This window comes from Raphanus sativus, unplaced genomic scaffold (genome assembly GCF_000801105.2).
Source record: "Raphanus sativus cultivar WK10039 unplaced genomic scaffold, ASM80110v3 Scaffold3841, whole genome shotgun sequence".
Lineage (NCBI taxonomy): Eukaryota > Viridiplantae > Streptophyta > Magnoliopsida > Brassicales > Brassicaceae > Raphanus > Raphanus sativus.
In genome coordinates this window covers 1-9,104 of record NW_026619145.1, presented here as the reverse complement: position 1 = coordinate 9,104, position 9,104 = coordinate 1, and the positions used below count along the sequence as shown (strand labels likewise).

Sequence of the window (9,104 nt, the reverse complement as noted above, 5' to 3'; positions counted from 1 at the left end):
TGATTAGTGAATGAGTTCGAACGGACTACAAGGAGGTGAAACGAAAGAAAGAAAAGGCCGGAGCTTTGCTGAAAAGCGCCGGCAAGAACACAAGGTAGATCGATTGGTTGGTAAACCCTAATCTTGCCGTCAGTGCTCTAAAGTGTATTTCGGATCCCTTTCTCTTTCCCCTTCGACCTCTTTTTATAGTTCTCGTTCCCCTGCACTTCGTTTGCCCTAGGACTCGTTCGCCCTAGAGACTTTGGGCCTGAATCCATGTTCGATGGGCTTCGCGACCAACGATGGCGTATTGAGCCACAGTAAGTCTAACCGATCGATCGGTCATCTGGTCTAATCGATCGATTTAATCAATCGAACAATCTCAAAAAGATGGGTCTTGATGTTGATGGGCCGAAAGCTGTTGTTCGATGGGCCTTGTGGAGGGATGTTAAATCCGTCTCCAACAGTAAGCCCCCCCCCCACTCCATTGGTGAGATGTGGTAAATGTCGCGCGATGGGTAGTAAGGTTCTGGTTCTGAGAATAACAGGTTCGACGCTGGTTCGTTTTTAGAGTGCGTTTCGTTCTTTTGACTTCGGTGACTAACCATTTACAAAGGAGTGGCCGATCGGCGTTTGGAGTTCAGGGCGATCGATCAGTCGGTCGTGCGGCAGGACGTCGTGTGCTGGAGTCGATCGATCGATCCCATCCCATAGAAAACGGCCGTCGTATCTGGTTCCCGGTGACCGATCGGTCTTCTTGTCGTGCGGAGGTGCGTGCTGACCGATCGATAGTTGTTGCGGCGCTTGTTAAACTTTGATCGGTCGTCTTTGGTTTTCTTTTCGAACGAGCTGCCTTCGTGCGTCGATCGATCCGCCAGATCGGTGTTCGGAGTTCAGGGCGATCGATCAGTCCCATCCCATAGAAAACGGCCGTCGTATCTGGTTCCCGGTGACCGATCGGTCTTCTCGTCGTGCGGAGGTGCGTGCTGACCGATCGATAGTTGTTGCGGCGCTTGTTAAACTTCGATCGGTCGTCTTTGGTTTTCTTTTCGAACGAGCTGCCTTCGTGCGTTGATCGATCCGCTATTCGCCCAACCAAAGAACGGTCTAACCGGTTTCACATTGGGATTGAGAGAGATGATTCCGGTTCGACGTCTGAATTTAAATATCCAATCGCTGTAAACCGATCTAAACCGGGTTTCTTCATTTGTCCGTCGGACAAAATGGTTGATCCACTCTCGGGGCGCAGGTCTTTTACTATAAATAGGGGAGCTCTTGTTTTTTTTTTCTTTTTTTTCTTCACTTTCCCCCTCCCTTTCTCTTTCTCCTCTTCTTTTTCTTTCCTTTTCGCCCTAGGGCTCCTCGCGGCGATCGCCCCCTTCTTGCTCCTTCTTCGATTTTTTTTTTTTTTTTTTTGTCTTCGGGCGTTCGCACTAGCTCGAAATCGATCGGTGTGTGGGCGATGGTATCGGATCGATCGGAATCATCCGAGTCCGAGAGAGATGGGGAGGTTCAGATCGACGAGAGGGACCATCCTTGTGATCCCAAGCCATCGATCGGCGTTGAGATCCGAGGCTTCGATCGGATCCTTGGCGCTGAGGATTTCGCCCAAGGTGGTGGGAGCGGAGTCTGTTCGTCGGTCGACGGTCTCGTATCCGGCGGGAAGGTTGGGAGAGCTGCTGTGAGGATGGAGATTGGAGGAAACGAGTCCGTTGCGAGTTACGGGATCTCAGGTAGAGATATCGGCGGTCGTTCGAGCGCTTCTAATGAAAAGATTTGTCGATTGACTCCATTCGTTTGCAGTGGTCTTGAAGGAGCGATCGCACAGCTCCGTGATTTGTCCCCGGAGTTGGCTCGGCCATCGGTGGTGGAGGGACAGGTCTGGGATGACGTTCGGCCGACCGAATCAACTTTCAAGAGTGTGTCTTCACTGTTGAGAGAATGTCGAGCGCGTGGTGTTGAGTTTATCATCCCGCAGCCCGACCAGCGTCCTTGGGCTCCACCAATGGGTTATTGTTGCGTTTATGAGTCGTTCTTCCAGAAAGATTAGAAGCTGTGGTTCCCGATCCCACGCTTGGTCACTTCTTACTGCGCGCGCCGGGATATAGCTTTAACTCAGCTGATGGTTGGGATCGTGAGGATCGCTGTCGCACTGATGGTAATGGCTGCAGAGATCGATGTGTCGATGTCTGTCCGTATTTTCGAAGAGTTGACGCAGCCACAACCGAAACCGCACGGTTTTCTATCGATGCAGATGCGCACCGGGGTTAACGTCTTGACTGGTCATCCTGGGACGAAGTCTTGGCAACGCTCGTATTTTTATGTCAGAGCTAACGGTGCTGCCTTTGAAGTTCCTCCAACCGAAAGCTCTCGTGTTTTGTGGAATCCCAAAATTGGTAATAAGTTGATACTGAGATATTGAAGTCTCGGTATGAGTTCTAACTTTGTATCTTTCTTGATTTTGCAGTTGCTCACCCGAACATCGCCAGTCCTCAGGATGATTTCTGGAACGATCTTCTAAAGGTCATGGTGCTTGAGGAGCAAGAATGGGCGAGCTTCGATCGTCAAAGGGTCGATCGCCAGCGCGAACGTATCGCAAGAGGTTCGTTTCCGTTGCTTCACACAATTACTTTATTTCTGTTTCTCTGTCTCCGACGCTGACTGTCTTTGCTCTTCTTTTTTTTTTTTTTATTAGCTGATTGGTCGATGGACGTTCCGTGCTTGGTAGGACCCGGAAAAAGGCTAAAGCTTCCACTTATGGGGAAGGCTCCGAAAGCGTGCCCAAGTTACGGTGAGATTCTTCGCGCCCAATTGAGGGGGAAGAGCTTTGGTTCTACGTCTGTGCCCGAGAAGAAGGAAGCTGAGCTTCAGGGGTCGCTGGTAGGAGTGACGACGACTGTTTCTACCGATCCGCTGGTCGAGGGTGCAAACGACGGGCAGAGTACTCCATCGAGCTCGTCCGCCCAGTGTCCCTTCTTGAGATCGAGGCGTTTCTTAATTCCCGCGATGATCGTCTTGTTGGTGGCTTCTGCTTGGCCGTTGCTTTGTGGATTTCTGGGCGTTGATGTGTTCAAGCGAATCCCCCATCGTTCCAAAAAGCCACGAAAGTCTCCTGAGATGAACTGAGAACCGTTGTCGGTGACGATTTCGTAGGGAAGACCATGCCGACAGATGATGTTCTTCCACACGAAGTTTTGCACTTCTTTATCGGTGATGTTGACGAGCGCCTTCGCTTCTACCCACTTGGTGAAATAATCCGTCATGATTAGGATGTATTTTCGTTGTCTGGAGCTTGGCATCGGTCCGACAAGATCCATCGCCCAACGCATGAACGGGTATGGAGCTGTAGAGGTTTGCAGCAGTTCGGTCGGACAGTGTATGTCTGATGCGTGTCGTTGGCACTTATCACACCGACGTGCGTAATTGTCGCAGTCGGCGATCATTGTCGGCAAGTAGAATCCATCTTTCTTAACTTTAAGAGCTAAAGAACGGCCGCCTGAATGGTTTCCAGCTCCTCCTTCGTGAGTTTCTGCCATCGCCAATGCTGCCTCCTCTGTATTAAGACATGTGAGAAGAACTTTGGCGGAAGTCCATCGATGTAACCGCCCGTCAATGAGAACGTAGTTCGCACACTTAGCTTTCAAACGGCGGGCTTCCCACTTGTTTTCCGGGACCTCTCCGTTGGATAGATATCGAATGAATGGGATTCGCCAGTCAGGAGGTGAATCATCAGGTTGATCGATCGACTCACTGGTATCCATGGCGGTTGGTGCATCGATCGCTGCTACATGTTCGTCCGCGTCATGAGATAATGTGATGCTTGGTTTGTCGATGTGTTGGATCGGTATAGTCCGCTTGACTTGATCAGCTGGGCTGCTTCCGAGCGCTGCTAGCGCGTCTGCGCAAACGTTTTCACCACGGGGAATTCTCGTAAGTTTGAAAGACTCGAACTCCCTGGTGAGGTCTTGGACGACTTTGAGGTAAGCGTCCATTCGTTCGTTCTTGGCGTCGTAGTCGCCACTAAACTGATTCGCGACCAACTGAGAGTCACAGTACGCATGAATGCGTTTCGCTTGGACAGCTCGTGCTAAACGTAGACCGGCGATTTGAGCTTCGTACTCAGCTTCATTGTTGGATGCTTTGAAGCCGAGTCGGAAAGATTGCCGAAGCAGTTCTCCGGTTGGAGATTGGAGATGGACGCCAACCCCGGAGCCTTTGATGGAAGACGATCCGTCGACATGCAAGATCCAGTCGTCGCTCGGTAGCTTGAGGTCTTGCTCAAGTTCAGGTGTTAACTCGATGAGGAAATCGGCTAGAACTTGTGATTTGGCGGCTGGTCTGTTTTGGAACGTAACATCGTATTCGCTGAGTTCAATAGCCCACTTCGAGAGTCTGCCAGAGTGGTTGGCATTCTGCATGATGGTTCGTAGCGGGAAGTTGGTGAGGACGACGATCGAATGAGACTGGAAGTATGGCCTCAACTTGCGTGTTGAAGTTCTGACAGCGAATGCCATTTTTTCGAGCGTCGAATAACGTGTTTCGGCGTCGGTCATGCGTTGGCTGATATAGAATATCGGTCGTTGCTCCCCCCGATCTTCTTTGACGAGTACGCTACTAACGGCCGCATTGGATACTGCGATGTAAAGGTATAGCGTGTCACCTTTATCTGGCTTTGCTAGTACCGGTGGTGTTGTGAGATAGCGTTTGAGCTGATCGAACGCTTCCTCACAACGCTCGTCCCAGATGAATTTCTTGTTGCCGCGCAGCAGATCGTAAAACGGAAGGCACTTATCGGTTGATCGGGAGATAAACCGGTTGAGTGCTGCAATGCGACCGGTCAATCGTTGCACCTCACGGCTGTTCTTGGGACTGGGGATATCAAGGATGGCGGATATCTGCTTTGGGTTTGCTTCGATTCCCCTTTGAGTGACTATGTAACCTAAGAATTCGCCGGACGTGACTCCGAATGTGCACTTCGCTGGGTTGAGTTTCATACCGTACTCGTTCAAGATGAGGAAACAGTCTTTGAGGTGATCGATATGATCGGCTGCCTTCGGTGATTTGACCAACATGTCATCAATGTAGACCTCCATTGTGACTCCCAAACGATCGGCAAACATCCTGTTGACGAGACGCTGATATGTCGCACCAGCATTCTTCAGGCCGAATGGCATTACCTTGTAGCAATATATACCGCGGTCAGTGATGAAGGCCGTCTTCTCTCGATCATCTGGATGCATCATTATCTGGTTATAACCAGAGAACGCATCCATAAATGTCAACAACTCGTTTCCAGATGTTGATTCGACGAGGCGATCGATGTGAGGGAGAGGGAAGCTGTCTTTCGGACAAGCTTTGTTCAGGTCAGTGAAATCGACGCAGACCCTCCATTTGCCATTCTTTTTCTTGACGACTGGATTTGCCAGCCATTCGGGATATTTCACTTCGGTGATCGATCCTGCCCCTAACAATCGCTCGACTTCCTCATTAACGGCTTTCGATCGGTCGGGTCCGAGTTTGCGCCGCTTTTGACGAATCGGTTTGAAAGTGGGATCGACGTTGAGCTCGTGCGTCGTGATGGTATGGTCGATCCCTTTCATGTCGGCTGTTGACCAAGCAAAGGTGGAGACGTTATCTTTGAGAAATGAGATGAGCTTGTCTTTCATCTCGTCGGGAAGGTAGGCTCCAATGTGGACGGTTTTGGCTTTGTCAGTATCGTCGATGACTATCTCGAGAATTTCGTCCCTCAAGGGATAGATCTTCTGGATTGGTTTTGCGACTGTGTTAACGTGAGAAGTCGCCTTCTGATGTTTCACGTCGACGACGAGTAGGTCACGAGCCGCTGCTTGATCGCCACGAAGGGTGATAATTCGTCCATCGTTACCGGGAAATTTGATGCACTGGTGATAAGTAGAAGGAATGGCTTTCATGGAATGGAGCCAGGGCGTGCCAAGGATAGCGTTATAAGGAGCGCGAACGTCAATGACTGAGAACTTGACATTTCTTGCAACGCCTTCAGCGTATACGCGCAGGCGTATAGTTCCAAGCATAGTCTCGGACGATCCGTTAAATCCCGTTAGTGTTCGCACTGAAGGCTTCATTTCGTTGAGGCTCACTCCCATTTTGACAAGCGTGCTCTTGAAGATGAGATCGACTGAACTGCCAGTATCTATCAAGACTTTGGTTACAGTGCAGTCGCTGATTCCGATGTCGATGAGGAGTGAATCATTGTGAGGCATATGGATGCCCACGGTATCTTCGGCTGAAAAAGTAATTTGGGGGCTAGTCTTTGGGGTGGCGGGCCAGCGTTTGGCGGTGATTGCCTTCCGACGAAATTCTTTCACCGATCGGACGGACTCATTGCAGGGAGGGGACCCTCCTATGATAACGTTCAATCGATGCGATTGCTCGTGAAGCTCCATCGATGGTGTCACCGTTCGTTCGGCCCGGAGAGAATTGAGCCGAGTGCGCAAATCGTGAGGTTTGTGTTGATAGAGATGACTGGCTCTGGTTCGGCTGTGGAACGATCAGTCTTGTTCCGCTTGAGTTTTTCGCGAAGGTCTGAGAACTTCGAGTTAAGCTTGGCGCGGAGATCGATCGTTTCTCCCTCGTCGAACTGACCGCTCGACCTCTTCAGTTTGTCTTGGCGAAAAAGGTGCTCCTTTCGCTTGGAATTCAGCACGTGCCGAGCGTCGGATGCATTGAGCTTCCTCGCCGAATCGTCACCTCGCTTTTCTTCAGCGTCGATTTCCATAAGAGTACTATCGGTGGATGCGAGGCTGTCGATCGGTTGAACCGTTCTCGGAGTGAGCGAATGTCGCAGGTCTGGTTTCAGTATATCCGTCGTTGAAGGAGTTAGGGACGGCGTCGGTCGGATCGTGAAGATCTTCCGGCGAGATTTCGGTTTATCTTCGTCGGAAGTAGAGTCATCGTCTTGTTGCGATTCGTCGGCGTCATCGTTCGGGGAAGAATCCTCTGTCTTCTTCCCTTGGGACTTTTTCTTTTTGTCCCTGCTTTTACTCTAGCTCTTGTTGTTTTTTGCTGTCTTCTGCTTGGAGGGATCGGACTTCGCGCGACTTTCGCTGGTAGATGCAAGCCAGGCCTCATAGAGATGCCTGCACTCCTTAGTATCATGACCTTTCATTTCATGATATTCGCAGTACTTGCTCAAATCTCTGACGGAAGAGCTCTTCGGATTGGCGGAGGAGGAACTTCGAGGCTGTTGCGTTTTGTTTTCGGTGTCACGCTCCCATACGTTCCATCCCGGTTCCCGTACGGCGGCCGGTGTGCCCGATTGGTCGCTCTCTCCGACTGCAGAAATGATCCCCTTTCTCCTGTCGTTTTTGTTGTAGGGTGCGTGCTGTCGCGGTTCGTGGGCATCCGTCGTCTTGGCCACTGCTTGCTTCAGAGCTTGCTGCTTGGCGCTGAAAGCTCGTTTGTCTTCCTCTAGCCTGATGAAGTTTTTTGAGTTGTGCAGGGCGTCTTCGATGGTGATATCTGGATGCTCGTAGAGGTAGTCCCTGAACCTGGAGTTGATCCATAGGGAGTTGGTTAGGGCTTCGACGGCTGTTTGATCCGGTACGGGAACTTTGGACAGTGCTTCTTTGAACTTCTCCAAGAAATCCTTGAGGCTGTCGGTTGACGATTGAGATAGTTTCCACAAATCAGCCATCGATGTGCCTTGACGCGTCCACATGATATAGTTCTTGAGGAAAGACGCGGATAGATCGTGAAAACTGTCGATCGAATGCTCCTTCAGGTGGGAGAACCAGCTGAGGGCCGGTCCGGACAGACTCTCGACAAAAAGTTGGCAGAGACCAGCGTTTCTCTCTTCGTCAGAGAAATGGTTCCGACCCATAGCTATGTTAAAAGCTGTCATGTGATCGGTGGGATCTGTGACACCGGTGTACGGGGGGATGCGAAGCTTTTCCGCCTTCTTGATTTTGACGTTTGTTATTCGCTTGGTGAAAGGGTTCCGCTGGGTGGAGGCGAGAACGCGTTCGATCTCTGGAGCCGACGTCTTGACGTGGTAGATCTTGGAGTGGATATCCCTTAAGGAGAGTTGCAAGTCGGCGATCTGACGGCTTGTAAGAGAGTCGGAGCCGTCAGTCGGTTGCGTGGTGTCGACGTGCGTCGGAAGTGCGTCGTCGGTTGGTTCATCAGGGTTAGGGTTAGGGTTCGTGGTGGCGAACAACCGTCGTCTGGCGGTTTCTGCTTCGTTACCTTCGCCATCTAGGGTTCCGAAAGCGGCGGCGAGTGCAGCGAGACGTTCGTTCGTAGCTTTGTTTGTTTCCTCTTGTTGAACGAAGCGTGCCATGATGGCCTGCAGCATCTCGGGAACGGACGGCGTTGCGGCGACCGGCGTATCGGCGGCGGCTCCCCCTTCTAACGCCATGGGTGTGTTTTCAGAGCTCATACTAACCTTGCAAACGTTCCTTTGTAAGCCCCACGGTGGGCGCCAACTGTTGAATCCGAGTTTGTTGATCGACTGAAAGTAAAGAGGATTCGGTTTTGTGGGTCTTACGAAGACGTTTTATTGATTAGTGAATGAGTTCGAACGGACTACAAGGAGGTGAAACGAAAGAAAGAAAAGGCCGGAGCTTTGCTGAAAGCGCCGGCAAGAACACAAGGTAGATCGATTGGTTGGTAAACCCTAATCTTGCCGTCAGTGCTCTAAAGTGTATTTCGGATCCCTTTCTCTTTCCCCTTCGACCTCCTTTTATAGTTCTCGTTCCTCTGCACTTCGTTTGCCCTAGGACTCGTTCGCCCTAGAGACTTTGGGCCTGAATTTGTGTTCGTGGGCTTCCTAGCCAAGCGATGGCGTATTGAGCCTAAATGAGCTTAACCGGTCGATCGGTCGTCCGGTTCGAGCGATCGATCAAACCAATCTCAAAAGAGGGATTTTTATGTTGATGGGCCGAAAGCTGTTGTTCGATGGGCCTTGTAGAGGGATGTTAAATTCATCTCCAACACATATGTCCGAACAGGCTTTATACTCCAAATGCAGTGGATAAGTTCACTCACAACGGTGGACGGTGTGTTGCACACTAGTCTCTATGTGGGTCTGATTTGTGTTGGGAATGTGGTTAAATTGGTTGGCTTGTGTTGTACGTTACCATGATTGT

General features: G+C 50.8%; 2 protein-coding genes across 2 annotated transcripts; one reads left to right on the top strand and one right to left on the bottom strand.

The window, feature by feature from the left end:
* The first annotated feature begins 379 nt into the window (after window positions 1–379).
* LOC108835723 (uncharacterized) lies at window positions 380–3,467 on the top strand. The gene is made up of 3 exons (XM_057001662.1): window positions 380–2,375; window positions 2,447–2,581; window positions 2,675–3,467. The coding sequence occupies exons 1-3, from the start codon at window positions 2,102–2,104 to the stop codon at window positions 3,103–3,105; spliced, it is 840 nt and encodes a 279-aa protein (XP_056857642.1). The 5' UTR covers window positions 380–2,101; the 3' UTR covers window positions 3,106–3,467.
* On the bottom strand, window positions 3,184–6,401 carry LOC130506970 (uncharacterized). Its single transcript, XM_057001663.1, has 2 exons — window positions 3,391–6,401; window positions 3,184–3,322 (listed from the first exon to the last, which is right to left on the bottom strand). The coding sequence occupies exons 1-2, from the start codon at window positions 6,399–6,401 to the stop codon at window positions 3,184–3,186; spliced, it is 3,150 nt and encodes a 1,049-aa protein (XP_056857643.1).
* Window positions 6,402–9,104: the final 2,703 nt, after the last annotated feature.